Source organism: Solea senegalensis, unplaced genomic scaffold (genome assembly GCF_019176455.1).
Source record: "Solea senegalensis isolate Sse05_10M unplaced genomic scaffold, IFAPA_SoseM_1 scf7180000014260, whole genome shotgun sequence".
In the NCBI taxonomy this organism is placed as follows: Eukaryota; Metazoa; Chordata; class Actinopteri; order Pleuronectiformes; family Soleidae; genus Solea; species Solea senegalensis.
This window is the reverse complement of record NW_025321004.1, coordinates 1-17,454: the sequence shown is the minus strand read 5'-3', so window position 1 is coordinate 17,454 and position 17,454 is coordinate 1. Positions and strand designations below refer to the sequence as shown.

General features: G+C 39.0%; 1 protein-coding gene across 1 annotated transcript in view; it reads right to left on the bottom strand.

Annotated features, from left to right (window-relative positions):
- Positions 1-17,330, bottom strand: part of LOC122760975 (dmX-like protein 1) — a gene marked incomplete at its 5' end in the record, with an annotated part of 32,957 nt that extends 15,627 nt beyond the window's left edge. Inside the window, 26 exons of the mRNA XM_044016188.1 lie at positions 359-421; positions 806-923; positions 1,354-1,555; positions 1,661-1,746; positions 1,872-2,020; positions 2,322-2,524; positions 3,099-3,356; positions 3,830-3,951; positions 6,076-6,152; positions 6,525-6,716; positions 7,511-7,678; positions 8,198-8,296; positions 8,644-9,437; positions 10,224-10,362; positions 10,530-10,658; positions 12,482-12,647; positions 12,794-12,891; positions 13,088-13,257; positions 13,453-13,563; positions 13,676-13,862; positions 14,054-14,187; positions 14,739-14,997; positions 15,165-16,405; positions 16,528-16,728; positions 16,966-17,085; positions 17,198-17,330. Coding sequence (XP_043872123.1) covers positions 359-421; positions 806-923; positions 1,354-1,555; positions 1,661-1,746; positions 1,872-2,020; positions 2,322-2,524; positions 3,099-3,356; positions 3,830-3,951; positions 6,076-6,152; positions 6,525-6,716; positions 7,511-7,678; positions 8,198-8,296; positions 8,644-9,437; positions 10,224-10,362; positions 10,530-10,658; positions 12,482-12,647; positions 12,794-12,891; positions 13,088-13,257; positions 13,453-13,563; positions 13,676-13,862; positions 14,054-14,187; positions 14,739-14,997; positions 15,165-16,405; positions 16,528-16,728; positions 16,966-17,085; positions 17,198-17,330 — 5,619 coding nt within the window. The remainder of the gene's footprint in view (positions 1-358; positions 422-805; positions 924-1,353; positions 1,556-1,660; positions 1,747-1,871; positions 2,021-2,321; positions 2,525-3,098; positions 3,357-3,829; positions 3,952-6,075; positions 6,153-6,524; positions 6,717-7,510; positions 7,679-8,197; positions 8,297-8,643; positions 9,438-10,223; positions 10,363-10,529; positions 10,659-12,481; positions 12,648-12,793; positions 12,892-13,087; positions 13,258-13,452; positions 13,564-13,675; positions 13,863-14,053; positions 14,188-14,738; positions 14,998-15,164; positions 16,406-16,527; positions 16,729-16,965; positions 17,086-17,197) is intronic.
- Positions 17,331-17,454: the final 124 nt, after the last annotated feature.

The following is a 17,454-nucleotide window of genomic DNA, read 5'->3' as shown; positions in this document are numbered from 1 at the left end:
ATACATATGGCACGGTTTTACTTGTAATATATTTAATTGCTAGGGTTATTATTATTATTGTAATACCTTTATTTACCATGAAAATGTTTGCTTCACCCAATGGGACTGAGTAAATCCGTGCCAATGCAATACTTTTATTCTCATCTGTACAATGTAAATATGTAATTCAAATTACTATAAAACGTTTGCTAAATTTAGCCATTACACGTTTATATATGTATAAGTCAACGTTATAAAAAAACGACAAAAACAAGTCAGTTAGTCAGTTTCAAATGAGAAGTAATGCAAAAGGTACTGAGGTTTATCAAGATAAGCCCACTCCAATACCATAATTAATAATTCATTTAAGACACAATACCTGATTGTTTCCTGTCACGTCCATCCCTGAATATTTCATATTGTCACTCTGGTCCACAACCAACTTTAATGTTTTGGGGAAAGAGCATTGAGCAGACACATTCACACACACAACACACAACAAAAGGTGATGAACCATGCAAACATACAAAGAAACTGAATTATTGTTATGTTAATCAAACAGTGTGTAATTAATTGAATACAATTAAAAGCATCAACATGCTGGAGGCACTAATAACACAGGTGTTTGGCATGCAGATCAGAACAAAACACACAAATGAGCCAACAGATTTGTCAAAGAAATAGGGATGTAGTTTGCCTTGGGAGGGATGTGCTATTGATTTTAATCACAATGCGAGTGTATGCGTTATTCACTGTTAATAATACAAGGTGCTAGCTGTGCAACACAAATGGTGTAACAGGTTGTCATGGCATAAATATGGTGTACCTCATTTGGGTCCTGTTTCTTGGTAAAGATATTTCTGATGAAGGTCTCCTGCACTTCTTCCTGCTTTACCAGGAACTGCCATAAGCGTTTCACTGGCAGCGCTGAATGGTGGGATGTCCTGGAAAGAATAGAACAGCTCCCGTATATTAACAATAACACTGATTAAATCTCTCTCATCTGTTCACTGAGGCACAACTATGCTGGTAATTTTTCTTTGCAGCGTAGTTAAATCTGCTACAAAAATCATCATGTGCAGAAGCAGACCATTAAACATCATGATGGACCCCAGCCACTGTTCACTCCCTCCCTTCATCCTCAGAACTCAGGCAAGGCTGAGGTGTAGTTTCTCCCTGAGGCTGTGAGGTTAATGAACTCAGTGAAATCCTTGCCTTAAGATGCCCTCTGAATTTTATGCACGTCCACTGATTAATTTGATACACTCTTTTTTTTTTTTTTGAAAACATGCTTATCTGTTTTAACCATGTTTAACTCCGTAAGAGTTAAACATGGTTAACTCTGTAAGAGTATTTAGATATTTGTTGTGGTACCTGAATGGTGTGTTGGATGGTTCAAACAGGGCTTTGTGTCTCAGCAAGGCAGGGCCAGGTGTGGCTGTTTCATCCTGGAGGTGTGTGGGGATGTATCTGGAAGGTGGCCCCCCAAAGATCTCCAGCCTTTTCTGCAACACCTGTTCCCATCTTTGAAGAGTCCTCAGGACAGCATGACACAGAGGAGAGCCCACTGGCAGGTCTGTTTTAACAAAAGCAAAAAAATCAAAACAATTAGCTTAGAAATTGGGCAACACTTATCAAAGTGCTGGATTTTAGTATGTCAAAGAGTGTGTGGTGTATTTACCTAATAGATCATATCCTGCCATTGGGTAAAAGGACTTCAGGTTGACCAACACCAGCTGCACCATTGCCAAACGCATTAAACACCAGCTAGGTGGGAGAAAAAGCCATGACAGATCAGATCACGGCTTTAAAAACAAACACTGTAGATGGTTCAAAAGCTGACTGCAAACAATAGACTCTCATCGCTGTAATAACGTCTCAGTTGTTATTACCTGTATGAATTGTGGTTTGAATGCTCTCGTTTTGGAGAGTTGGAGTCAAACACATCTTCATAGTCATCATCATCGTCGTCTTCATCTTGGCTGCCCTGGCTCTCCTCAGAGTCGTACCTAATTCTGTTTTCCGATGGTGGCAGCAAAGGCTAAAGGACACAACAACGAAGAGGACATGTAAACTATGTTTGGTTAAAAAAAAAATACACTATCTTTGCTTTTATTTTATTCAATTACTGTACATGCTGATCACTGTAGCAGATGATCTCACCAGAATTACTACAAATTACAAGTGTAATTCCAAAAAAAAGTACAGTCCTATGACCAAATTTAAATGTACTATTTAACACGAATATATATAAAAAAATAATAAATCTTAAGCCAATTTAAGTTTCTCAAGATAAATGCAAAAGAACTAATATGGCCATAAATGTAACACCGTTTTTTTACCTTGGCAATAAAGTAATCCCAAATGCTGAGCTCTGGTGGAACAAATCGTTCTTTAAAGATGGAGGGAGCTTCTTGTTCCACTACAGGGACATGTTTAGGACTGGATGGTCCCTCCCGCTCTATCCCAGACTCCTCTTTGGATCCACTGCGTGACGGCAGAAGCCTGAATCGTCTGGACTTTTTGTCAGAGGCACTAGGAGAGGCTGTGATGTTACAAGAAATTGTTTGTCACAGTTTTATTACATATACATATATACATATAAATATGTATATATACACATATATATGTATATATACATATATGTATATATACATATATATACACATATATATGTATATATACATATATGTATATATACATATATATATATATATATAATAAAACTGTGACAAACAATTTCTTATATATATATATATATACATATACACTCTTCATATGCATGTTCACATCTTATAAAATACACAGGCCTATCTAGATATACTTTAAAATATCTGAAATATCATCCAGAAAACAAACAAAAAACCACAAAAATGTTTCAAAAATATGAGTCACACTTTACATTACATTAGATTTAATCCGCCAACCATTAGAGAGTGTGATGGAAACAGCTCCCTCAGTAATAGGTTGATGGATTTCACTATGACCTACAGACGGGAGACTAATTCATTTAGTAGGACTAATTTGATTTCAGGAGTGGGTCACCAATGAAAGGAAAAACCCCACACAGACTGAGTGCCACTAAGGTGGACCTTCAGAAAGGGCAAAGATACAATCACCTGGTGGGGGTGTCCTTGTTGGGCTGTTGAGTTTCTCTATGACGGGAGTCCGTGCTCCTCCTCCAAACACTGTCACCCATAGCTTGCTGTTGAGAGGGTGGGCCATCACGCGAAACAGCTCTTGGCTGGAGTGAGTGGCCATGCCGTGAACAAACAAGCTGAGGAATACAGCCGTTAGGATCTCACAGAGCAGCACAGTCAAGCCTGGCTGACTCTCCTCGCCTGCTGAGCTCAACAGGCGAACCAGAGAAGCGATCCCTAGAGAGAGGGATGGGTTGAGAAAAGCATGGGGGATAAGACAGGAGAGTGTTTGAGGAACAAAAACCACTATGGAAATTAAGTCCACTTTACATCACCATATTGTGAAATAATATAAAGAAATCTTAGCAACACACCCAAAAAGAAACCAAAATGCTAGAACATTTTCATAACATGACATTCTATAATGGTCACATATTATAGACTTGTCTTCAGAAAGCTAGTAACAACATATCTAGGAACCATAGTACCCATGTTCATATGAACATCAGCACTGTCATTTTATCTCAACGCAATCATCACAAGTGTGTATATTTACTAGAGTTGAAAAACAGTCCACAGCAAATATTCATGTCTGTTTAGTTAAAACCTGATAAAGTAACAGAGCATAAAATAACAAAGTAACAGATAACAATACAAAGGCTCTGGAAACTACAAAGGAAAAAAAAGACTTATCTGTTAGATTAATATACCTGGCCACTGTGCAGGAGAAGTGTTTGGCAGAACAGACTCATCCACGCTGACAGCTCTGACTGGCTGCTTCTGAGTCAGCAAAACACTCTGATAAACAATGCCCGTGAAATGGTTCACATGGCTGTGGGAGATGACAAGACAAAATAAACAGACCCCTTAGAGTCAGTATGAAGTCACAGGACAAACAGTTATGTTCAACTTGAAAAGCTGTCCTGAGAAAATGAAGTTGAAAAATGAGGTAAGATGGTATAAATAATGAATGCCCAAATGTTTTATTCTAAATGTTCCATTTTGATCTGAATTGTGGGGAAAAACACATTTACTCAAGTAACTTAAGAGTGGAACTTAAGATAAAATGCTAATGAGATACGACTGGTCTCCAAATGTATGCTGTTGGGTAAGAAGATGTGTATTATGATGATGACAGTTTTACCCTGCACCCAACTGCAGAGGTCATTTAGTCTTTTCTGCAGGGAAATTATCATAATATTTTGCCTACTAACATCATAGCAGATGCAGACATAAATTTACTTCATTGAGCAAAATAAATAAACGTAAAAGAAAAAGAACTGTTGTAGAGGTCGCCAGCATAGATGTCTAGGAGGTAACAGCCTATTTATCCTACTGTTAAATAAAATGTTTGCTGATATCCGTTACATATATTATAATATACTATACTACGCTAATACTTAATATACTATAATACGCTAATACATTTTAAAGCCAATATCTGATGATACTGATATTGTGCATCCCTACTTCATATAACTGAACCACCTACTTATTCTATCAAAAGTCAACTAAACCAAATTTTAATCAATTCTGAACAGAGAAGGGGAAAAAAAACAAAATACATCAAAATATTCTCAAATTGGCAGATTTGGCAACTTCCAAATCCTACAGCATGAAATGCCTTTTCAAAAATCCACAATTGCTCTCTCGTTGTCACACTTGTCACAAAAAACAAAAGCACAATTTCATCAAACATCTGCAGCCACACACCAGGAGAATTATAAAAGAATTACCATAACAAAGAAACTACTTTGCTAATTCATCTCACAGCAGCATGAGCGAGGTTGTGTGTAGTCGTGTGAGGTTTGAAATACTACAGAATGATCAGAGTTTGCTCTGAAAATGAATGAAGTCTCCTTTTTGACACTTACTTTAACTGGCACATACTCTGCACTCTTGCTCTCTCTAGTGCCACAATACTGTGGCTTAAAAGTCCCAATCTGGTCAGGCGTAAATTAAAATAATTACATATAACATCAAGTGATTTGGCAGAACTGTGTTAGGAACTCATTACAGCTACATGACGCCAGATGGCTTATTTAAAAATAAAATAAAAATGTTCCTTCTATCTTTCAAAACCAAAGACCAAAACCATATCAAGTATTCACAATGATAAAAAAAATAAATCATAAACTACAGCAGTGCAGCTTTCATAGATTATCACATGTTTGATTAGCAAACTTCCAACATGTTTTTATTTTTCCATGCCTTAAATCACATCACTGTAAACGAACGAAGTATAAAATATGTCCTCAGATAAATTTCAAGAACAAAACCTTATTTTATCCACTTTGATATACATGTCATGTGATGTTTAACTTGATCCGTGTGTGTGTGTGTGTATGCACACTACACTCTCATTATAAAATATGCTTGGTTACCAGCAGCCATGTCCCTCCTCCTTATTTCTTGTTATTCTGCTCCAATAAGCCTAAAATCTTCTAACATACACACACAAATGTAAGCAGACAAAGCAAATTAATGTTATTTTTCAGCATTGTTTCCGTTAAAAATGCTGGCGCTAAAATTGGGGGTGGGGGGGTGGGGAGTATCACTCTTGACAGATAAATAATCCAGTGGCAGCTAGTGCAGTTAATGGAGTCGTGTCAAAGGAAATTTGAGGGAACATAACAAAGTTGTATCAAAGCAAAGCATAGCTTTAATACATATAAAGAATTCAGAATTCTAGTTCAGAGCGATGCTTCTCTTAAGATCCTTTGTGAACTCTAACCTTTATGAGTCAGGCTGCATAAAAGCTTATTTCAAAGACTGAGCTGAGACAAGCAAACTTGTATGTCTTCAACTCTTCAAATCAATGTTGAGAAATGCACTGCTTGAAAACAAATAAAGAACAGCTTATGATGTACGAGTGATGAGTCTAGTATAAAGCTGCTGATTATAGTTAGTGAAAAAGTTCCTGTAAAAAAATTAAATGGAGTGTTTAGTCACTTACCTGTAGGTGTGTCTGTCACATAGACACTGATATATACAGGCGGATAGGGAAGCAGCCAAGGTGTGCATCACGTAAATCTGGAATTACAGGATAAACAAAGAAAACACACAGATGAATTAGTTAATTATTTAACATTGGTGCAATTCCTTTAACTCAAGTTTACAACACAGTCCAAAACCATGCAGATTAGGTTAATTTGACACTTTAAATTGACAGTAGGCATGAGTGTGAGAGTGAATGGTGGTTTGTTTCTGAAAAGAAATACATAAAATATGTCCCTTGTGGTGACAAACTCCACCTTTCATTGTCCTTCACGCTATTTCAGTGTCTCATTTCACCACCAACCATCTCACAAATTTGGCTCTCTCTTGTGAATTGAGTTTATTGACTATATTATTGATTTTGTTTTTGTGGTATAGACAGATAAATGTGAGCAGAAACTGCCTCACCTCATTGTTAACAACATCAGGGTGTGGAGGAGAATCGAGTGCAATGATGGTCTGCAAAATGTCATGAGTCAGGTTGGTCAGGTACACCATGGGATTGGCCACCACGGTCTTTACATTGGCTGTGCACGCCATGAGAAGAGGGATAGCGTTAGGCTGGGAACTGGATGTCACCACAGATTGGATAGAGTCATCCTGTGGACAAACATTAGAGGGAAAAACAAGTAAAATCATTGTCTGTAGGTACATTAAAAAAAACAGATGCCACAATGAATAGATGTGCTGATGTTTGTTCATCATGCAATGCATAAAGAAAGTGTAAATAGTGTACAATAAAACTGTGACACCTGCACACTGGAAGATATCGTTTACTATAACATCACACCATATTAAACTTAATAGTGTAATTTATGATCTTATATACAAGACAGAACAGGGGAGTGTGAGTCGACGAATGACTGGTTTTATGTATATCTGCTTGATTCCAAAACATGTACCAACACCACACCATATAATATCTGAATAACGCTTGCTTAGTTTGGCAAGAACTGATCCTCTCCCTAAAAAAACAACAATATACCGATAAAACACAAATCAAACCAGTAACTGTTTTTAATGTTACATACAAAATAAGTTTTTTGTAATGAACTTTTTTTGAAACCAGCTGAAATATTCCTAGCAGAGCAAAACATTAAAGACAGACAAAAATAAAAAAGGACATTAAACAAAGCACCTATAGACTAATCAGCAAATGTGTGTAATGTTATAATTTGTAAAATACTTCAATGCGTAATATAACCAAATATCAAATCTGTCCAATTTACAAACTGCAGGTCATTTAATTCACTAGAAATGAACAGCAGCACAAACAAATCATTATACTAATCCATCAAATATAATGTAATAACCTTTTGAGACAACAAACTGAAGTAAGTTAAACTGTAATTTATCAGTGCCCTTTCGTGTTTGTCAGTGCATGTTTTAATTACCTGGTGAGATTCCTGAAGCAACAGTATGAGCTCCATGCGAACAGAAGCCAGTCCTCCACCGTGGGAGCCATGCAAGCTGCAGTAGCTGAGGAACATCCTGAGCAAAGGCTGGTTACTCTGCAGCCAGTGTCTCCTGCTCCTTTGGCTGTCACTACGAGGGCTACCCAGCTGCAAAAACATTTTTACTTTATTAGTTTTATTGACAAGTCAATAAAATTCCCTGTAAATGAGCCAATGTTCTCCAGCTGGCTAGTGTTCAAATAAAAGCTCCACAATGGTGTGCTGAGAAAACAACCGCACACTAATCTATTCTGTCAACAATAAATAAACTAGTGCAGCTTTAAAATGGGTCTGTAATTTGTGAAAACACATTACATACACTGTGACAGGATAGGCCCATATAATTAGGTCTGCTTCTGAAAATGAATCAATAGTAAAGAAAGAGAAAGTATAATTCACAGCAGCATGAGTTGGGAGGGTTTTTGAACCCCCAGCAACAAAAACAGGTCTGTCCATCAAAGATCCAAGTAAGACTGGTGCAACAAACTCTTCAATAAAACATTTTTTTCAAACTATGTCATTCCACATTGTGCTATTGTTTTTAAATTTTTATTATAGCAAGTGTTGCATTGATTTTCCCTCATGAACATCTGACAGTTTGAGATGCAATCAGCTATCTGCAACTACCTGCTCCTCCTCCACCAACCCAAAAACAGAGGCATCACCCAGGACAGACAGATCTGACAGGCAGGGCTTGTAGCTGCAGCAACGCTGGAGAGCGACCACCTAGAGAAAACACAACTTTAACTTAAAATCAATTTTTCAAGAAGGAATTTATCATCCATGCCGAAAAATGTCAAACTGTTTCCACAAGACAAAGCAAACTACTTGAAAAGAAAAAGCCACTGGAGGTATCAACATTATGAGGTTTATATTTGCTGACATACAGACACACAGAGATGGTGATGTGTGGGAGTGATGCAAGCTATGAAAGTTTTACTGAGTAAACCTTAGGGTGCAGACTGAATATTGCTTCACAACATAAGTGACAACATGCTATTAAAAAAAAATGAAACTTTTGTTATGAATTTGCCCTTTAGTTCTGCAAGTCTATAATTGTGTATTTAAATTACCTCTCTTTCTAACCACTGGTAGAGCTGGTAGCGCAGCTTCCCCCCATCGACTTCATACCCTGTTGACAGTGTCCGCAGCTCATTGGTCATAATCTTCAAGCAGGCAGTAAACTTCAGCTGGGCCACCAAGACGTCATCAGACGGTGCAATGAAGTCGTTGCTGTTCTCGCTGTCGTCTTCCATCACTGTCTCCATTAGTGGTGACATGGCATCCTGCGTGTCTTGGAACACGCTGCTGCTGTCTGCAATTATACCAGTCTTAGCATTTTTAATTTCTTCTTCGCTCTCCTCCTCGTCTTCGTCTTTGTCACTGTCCCACTTCAGCTCTAGGGGCTCATCTGGAATTGTCAGTGAAGGCTGGCTCCAGTCGAAACTTAACAACGAATCTGATTTACTGATTGACAAGCTGTTCCCATCGGACTCGTAGCCGTTCAGACATGGCTGAGACCAGTCTGGGTCTGAGGTTTGTCCTTCCTTACTCCCAACACTGAGTTCAGCGGAGATTCCTGTATCCTCCTGATTCTGGAGTCGTGAATGCCTATGAACTTTGGGCATTTTGGAGAGGATTTCAAGTGCTAGCATGGGGCAGCCAGCTTGTAGGTGGGCATATGCAGCTGTGAAAAACAGCCTCCTCTCCTCCAGGCTAATGGAGTCAGCCCTTCGACCCTCAGCAGTCAAACTAACTTTAGCATTGTCGGAAGAGCAAAAATGGCGGCGAAGGAGAAGTGGGTGGGTACGGAGGTAGATGTAAAAGTTGAAAACTTCAGGGTTACTTGTAGACACAAAAGAGGAACCTGTCCACGAGAAAAAAAAAACATAAATAGGAGCTGATGGACAAAAAGGTAAGTTATATGCCCAAAGAATCCAGGTATAAACAATGTCAAATTACTAATAACACCAGCACATAATCTATCATAGAAACACTTGAGTCAGCGTTGACTTTTTCTGTTGATATAATACACTTGCTTTTGAGAGCATAATTTACGAAACACATGCAGCACAGGCATGTCGACCTGGGACTGCTACTGCTCTTCATTTAATAAAGTTTGTTTTATGTTCAGTTAATCTACTCTTAAGGAAAGTCTTACTGGACACAGAACACCAGCTAATTTAGGAAAATATGCAATACCTTGTGCAATTTCATATACTTAAGACCAAAAATAGTTGCACAGCTGAGCCATTTTGTAAGAGCAGAGGATTCAAACTTTGCAGCATCAAATTACAGTGAGGAAACTCTCACGGAACACAAAAGGTTATAAATTAAAACATTTCCTAAAAAGATGAAATATCAATAAAAACAAGAAGTCAGAGTATGTAGATATGATCAATACTTGACTTATTTAAATACATTTTAAACAGTAGCAGTAACAAAATAGTGAATTTTGACTAAAATGATCACTTGTTTTTGATTACTGGCGTCATATTATGCCAATTTTAATGTGTAACAATAGGCTGTGCAGCCTTGACTAAAATTGTGAGACAGTAAACCAAATAAAGTGTAAACATAAGTACTGTACACAAGGTGTCCTATTTTCATTTTGCACATTGGTAGATAAATAAAAGTATCACTGCAGATTTACCAGCTTCACATTTGCTCTCAGGGGTCCCAGAGCTGTTTCTGTTGGTGCCATGCTCAAGAAGAGTGTCCAATGCTTTACTGTAGTCCTCCAGGACCCAGTAAGCCATGCTGCGCAAGAACGAGTCCTGGTGGGCTTGAATCTAAAATATACAGAGAATTTTAATTAATCATTCTGGTTTCTGCAGTTCATTATTCATCAAATCCCTGAGTCAGCAACAGTTAGCAACTTGGAGAAATAGTGTATCTAACAAAATAAAAACAATAGTTCATGGATGCTGTGACATATACTGTACAATATCTTATGTACCTGTTTGTCTTGACCCAGAATGTGTCTCTGAAGGATCTTTTTGTAGGTGGATCCCGTCTCAAATTCAGACTCGTACAATCTGGAGATGACCAGAGCCAGCTGCAGGTCATGCAGTTTCTCTAAACACACCTGAGGGAGAAGGAAATTAAGTCAGTTATTGTTTGAAAAAGGAGTCTCTGAGCCCTTCACAGGGCAGAATGAGGTGAGACAAACAGCAGAAATAGCAATTTAGCTTAAAATCTGGTACAACGCATCTCGAAAAAGGGTAACGGTCTATTGTCCGCGGTCCGTCTCTAATTAATAGACATGAGAACGCCAAACATTCTGAACACAATATAATGAGACAGAACTCGGCCAGAATGATATTGGGTAAAATTGCAATTTTCAGACACATATTGCAATAGCCATGTGATTTGCTATATCACTTTTTTGAGTTGACGTTCAGTTCAATATTCACTGTGTATGGATTTAAAATGTGATTACCACATGCCAATTTATTATAACTGCAATGTTTCAAATAGCATTTTTGAGTTGAAAACAATAAATTGTTAAGTGAATATAGTTGGAGTATAGTAAGTTGTGAGAAGAATTTAAATGAGACTGCCTCACAGTCACAGAGACTAAACAAAGTCAATGATAGCCCCTTGCCTGGGTGATGCTCATTTCCATAAAATGCAGAGAGAAGCTCCAGTTACTCATGCTGATGAAATAATGTGACCCACTGCTTCAGGGATTTTCCTCAACCAAAATAACCTTGACAAAGTGGTTAAGTAAAGAAGACAACCAGAAGCTGTCCATTTGATAAGTGAGTAGAGATAGAGCTGTATATATTTGTAACACATGATGTTTAACAAAATACATTTTTATGGTATAATGGTTGTTAAGTTAAGAGCTTCAACTTGTGATTCCTTAAAAAAACAAACAAACAAAAAAAACAGAGAGTGCTGGTTTATGAATGGAAGTAATTAAGAAGAATTTTATAAGAACAGAGGATTTACAATTCATCCTTCAGTGAATTGTGCTAAAGCCTCCTGACAAATGCACTTCCTGCATCCAGGAGTGTGCAAATCTCTGAGATGCTCATTGTGACATCGGAGGGTGTAAATGAGGCTCTGGGAAGAGCACATCTGTACACTCATTGTCATCTCAGTGCAGCCATCATGTAACAAGGGCATCAATCGTACATCGGTTGCACCAGGTAAGCAACCAAGCAAGGTATATAGCAATAGTTGAAAATAGTGCAAAATGCTCAGTTTTCCCCTAGTGTTAACACTCTGCCCATAACACAAGTTATGCATGACCTTTTTTTTTTGTTGGAATTACCACAAAAAGAAAGAATGTCATCCTTGGGTCATAATCTACATGATTGTGCACAATTCTGAGGGCAACAGCTTTGTTTTATGTTAAGGTATTTTAATAATACAAAGGACGCTACACAATGATTTTAACTGGTCATAAGATATGTTCTTTTGAATATGTTTTTTATGCTTGCATACTGGGGAGCTCTCTCTAATAAGTTTACTGCAAACTCCCCCCAGCCTAGAAGATTTATTTCTTATTGCTGGCTTTCAACTCTGGTTGAGAATGATATTTGGGCTTTTATTGTACACGTTTAGCTTTTTTTAAATTTACTTCATTTGAAATGTTAGTTGTTTATCTTAACAGATATTTTATTCCAAATTTAATTGTGGTTTATATTTGTATCTGTATTATTTGTACAACACTTTGGTGAGCGCAGGTTGTTGTGTTAATGTAACTAACTTTCCTTACTATATCAAACACATCCCTTTATTTTTGCACACACACCAATTAGTGATTGTGAGTTTCATACTACGTGAAAATGAGTACAACTTGTACTGACAGCAAGATCCCTATATAGAGTTCTGCCGAGTGCCAATTGCAGCTGAAGGAACATGGGTTTCTTGGAAACATTGTGTAATTTTTTTACTTGCCTCAACAGCATCCTTTAAGGACCCGGCAAGAAGAAAGAAGGCTGCAGAATGTAAGAACCGCTGCTTTCCCAAAAGTGAAAAAGCATTTTTCAATGCTGCTTTCCTCCACCTGTCCTCACTGAAGTTGTTGTGGAAGAAGTCAGTCATTTTGGCATTCTTCTGGGACCTGGAGAGAACAACAGAACTGTTGTCAGAGGCCTTTGATGATTTGACACATTATTTTATACGCTTCTTTTTAGGCAGGAGTAAATTGTGTGATGACGATGTGCAGTTGTATTTCATATGCAAAGTCATGACAGTTCTGATGCCTACCTGTACAATCCCCAGATCACTGCTTTCTTTTTCAGCGCAAGGTAGAATATAGCTGCATCCAGAGGATCATTGCTTCTTTGAAAAGAAGCCTTGGCAACCTAACAATAGAGGCGAAAAATATACATGCATCAACTCAGTATATACTCAGTATATAAAAAGCAGTAAATCTTCCCATCAAAGTTTTTAGAATGAATTATCTTTACTCATTAATAACTTTTTCCATGAAATAGAAACACCACATACATAAGGCACAGATTAAGCTTAAAAAAAAACCCTAATGACTGACCACCTCACCTTCTCAATACACCTGCGTAGCTTGTTGTTGCTGCGCAGCCACCAGCCCACACCCATGGAGCGCAGCTCAGGCCAGGTGGGCTCTCCCTTCTGTAGGGCAGGGAGCATATTCAACAGCTCCTCCTCAGCCTCAGAGTGAAAGGCCCAGGCATAGTGACATGTCGACAGGCCTATAGACAAAAAGAGGCACATGAGGAAAAGAGAACATGTCACAGTCAGCACAGATTAAGTCTTGAGCTCATTCAGTGCTAAAGCATTTTAAGACAACAACAAAATAATTTTTAAGGGATATCTGTGAATTACAATCTTTGTGCTAGCTACTAAATGACCCCAATGAAAACAATTTGAAAACCTGAGCCTACTACCTTGCCGTAGCAGCTGTGCTCGGTGTGCTGGTGGCAGGGAGGTAGAGAGGAAGGTATGCAGTCTGACGGCCAGTAAGAACTTCAGACCACACTCATCCAGTGTCTCGCCACCTGGTAAATGAATGACATACAGCTTAAAACGTTTTTTTAAATTTTACATTATGTAACTGCCTAATGTTTTCTATCAATTTGAAGAGCTTATGCATTCTTTCCCCCAAAGTACCTTTGCTCTTGTCCTGGCTGTCATTGAGGTCTGTGCTTGTTGTAGCAATGGTGTCGGCCAACGCCATGAGAGACATCTGCTCCAGACGAGTTAGTCCTGGCAAACTCGAGTGAAGGAGGTGGCTGGACAGAACCTGTGCATGTTCTGGACCAAAGTATGTGGGACTGTACTGAGACAAGTCAATAACCTACAGACAAGGAACAAGACAGAATAATAGTAAATGTACGGTACAGCTAGGGACATCATGAGTTCTGAATTGTTTATAATTTTAAAACAAAAATAAATCTAAAAGAAGGCTTAATATATGTATTATACATGTTGAAAATGTTGCTTTGAAGTCTCATGTATTAAACCAAGCAAAAACACACAGACACCTACTTTGTTGCCCGTTTCCTCCTGATTATTGTTGAGAGGATCCAGATCCGCTATGCTGGGTGTATGAAAGAGCTCGTCATAAGCATCTGTTTGGCTGGAACCATGTCCACTGTCCCCACTTACACTGCCCACTTTATCTGTAAGGAAACACATGGTAGAACTAAATTACACAAGACATGTATTTCATAAAATAAAATCATTAGGAAGAAATATTTGCATATTCTAAGTCTCTCACACCTTGAGGAATAGTACTTTTCTGCTTAAAGTACTATTTCTCTGTTTTTCTTCGTGTACCCATTAAAAAGCACATTTTCGATGAAAGCCAAAATGACATACACTCTTCGGTTTTCACCCCTTTCAGCTCAACACTCTCCTTATTATATTTATCTCATCCACATGTTTAATCTCTATAAAGGTTAGTATAGTGATTCACAATCTCAAAACATGGCTACTAGAACTAATAGGTCCACTAATTTCTGAGATACAGAGACACCTACATTCAAATTGTTAAATAGTAAAGGGTATATTCATTTCAAGTTTGTACTTTTTGTATTTATGTGTCTTAAGCAAACATATTCAAATTATCTTGCAAAAAAAAACCCAGAGATCTTTTATACATTTTCAGTTCTTGCCCATGTTTGTTACAACTGAAATAGTGTTCTATTGTTTTATTCATTTGTATACTGACCGTGTTTTGTTGATGTATCTTCATCAGCTGCCAGAAGAGCATAAAGAGGCAGGGGAGGGATGGAACTTATCTCAGTGTAGCCAGGGGTGGAGCTCTCAGCAATGCTGAACATTTTCGGATCCCTGGCTGTGCTGCCTCCAGCACCAATGGTTCGAGAGCGCACGCGTCTTTCTGGATTGGTGTTACTGTCTTTAAGTGGTACTATTTCCCCAGCAATGCATTTCACGAGGTGAGAGAGAATGGCTTTGGCACGGTGAACCTTAGTAAAGACAATTTATGTTACACATCAGCAACCACAACAAATGTCAGTTTTCTGGCAAAGTTATTATTTTATCTGGACAAGGATCTAATCATAATATAAAATCAAAACATAAATATAAAATACACAGTATGTAAATACAGTAGTTGACCATTTCTTTAACATACCTTCCCTAAATCCATGAGCTCCAGTAACTGTACAGGATGATACTGGGGAAGAGTGGGAAAGAGTTTGTGTGCTGCTTCAAAAAGTCCAGAATCTTCCATCTCTACAGGCGGGTCATAAGCTGTTCTCTTCCCGCGGAGTTTCTGAGCCAGACTCATCATCGACCTTGAAAATGCCTTTTTGGGAGGAGCTAGTGAAGCCCCAGGATTGAGCCCATCCTCCTGACTCTGTCTGACAGCTGAGACTATGGAGGAGACACTGCTGCCAATGTCTGTGTCTTGGGCGATGGCAGCACTGGCTTTAGGTGGTGTTGGTGGTTGCCACTGGGAGTAAACGTGCATCTCACAGTCCATCCCGACGACCAGGATGCCATCTCGTACCCAGGAAAGAGAGACTGGGATGGGTAATGAACCTTCAACAGAAGAGACCAGATCGACCGAACGAAGCAAAACTAGGCGAGACAAGCTCTGTTCCTTACTTGCATCAGATGACAGACACAGGTCTGGAGGCTTTCCAGCAAGGCGCCCATACATATAAATCTTTGTCCCAATACTGACAGTCAGAATATGTGACCCATCCTCTTGAGACACCCAGTCCAAATGAACCAGGCTCCTACTGGTGGAACCTGAGCAGTTCTCAATAGGTAAAGAAAAGTCCATGTTACTTGGACTACTGGCACTTCCACTTGTGCTGCTGCTAATGCCATAACTAGCCGTGGAATCTGTACTGTCGAGGACTATGGTCTGCTCTAAAATCCACTGTGAACCACCTGTGGATTCACACTGGAAAATGCCAATGTAAACCATGGGCTCTCTACTGTTTGCTTGGTTGGGGCTTAGAGTGGAATTTAGGCTATGTGGTAGAGTCAAGCTTGGGGCCAGGTGAGTGTTATAGGGCGAGGAAGCTTGTGCAGGAGAAGAAATCAACACTCCCTGATAGTTCAAATGAGGTGTGGATTTCAGATGTGCATTTGGTGTCTGCCTATAGGCAACTGCAAACCTTCCAGTGTGACAGCAGCTGACCTCAACGGGGCGACCTGGCACACTTATTTCACTGCTGCTGGGAAGCCTTTCCTCGACCAGGAGTGGCCACTCCTCCCACTGGTATGACAAACAATCTATACTGAAAGGCTCTGTCGCCACAACATTACACCTCCAGAAGCGCACCTTTCCATCGGAACAGGAAGTAGCAAGGAGATAAGGCACACGGCCAGCTGGCAGAGAACAAGATGCACTCAGGTGACCTAGGAGTGGAATGGCAATACACAATTAAGCACAGAATCCATCCCACATGTACAAAGCTTAGTGAACGTAAACTTAAACCTGTAGATTTTCTATTTGACTGTATGCTCTCATTGTCTCTTACCTGCTGAGGGCGTAACACTGATAATTTCTACCCCTTCTGGCAGGACCATCTCTTGGCTGTATAGTGTGTGTGTAGTGAGGTTGAGGCGACAAGCACTCTGCAAATTGGAAGTGCAGGTTTTACTCCTCTGAGTGACTGGAGAACTGAATGTGTCAAAGTCAAAGTGAGAGCTGTTCATAGGAGTTTCTGTCTTGGTCTCCTCTGAGGACATAAACAGGAAGAGGGAAATATTGTTTAGAGTATGCAAAGAAAGACTTTGTGATCAAAATATTATTATTTATATATACACATTACACTGTGACAGACATCATTTGAGTAAAATTGTCTGCCATTCATCATTTTGCTTAGGTATGAAACAAGACAATGGATAAAAATGAACTTGTGCTCAAGTCATGGTAAACAAATTCCAGTGAAAATACTTTTGCTTAAAGGGCTTACCCATAATAATGGGTTGAGCAGCAAGATGGAGATGCCACATGTGGAGGAGTGAGCGCCCTTTCGGTGTTACTTCCACCACTACCAGGAAAAATCGAGCCGAGAAGGTTGCCTCACTTGAGGCTACAAAGAAACAAAAACAGAGATACACAGAGATTAGATATTAATGAAATGAGAGTTTAAATGAGATGCAAATCAAACTTTAAAAGAGAAAATTTGAAAAACAAATGTATACCATCATGATGAAGATCAGGAGGGTCCTGTGTGCTCTCTGTTCTCTGACTGCCAAGGATCAGATCTTCCTCAAAGACATGTAGGAGCTGGGTCTCCTTCCCCTGCTGTATTGAACAACGGAAGCTACAATCAAACTACATCAGATGCAAACACACTGGCACAGACACAAGTTGTGACAATGATAGACAAACAAACATAGAAGGTGTCTGAGGGGAAGAGAGATGTTTTGCTGTGAACTAGTTTTGACCTTTCACAGTC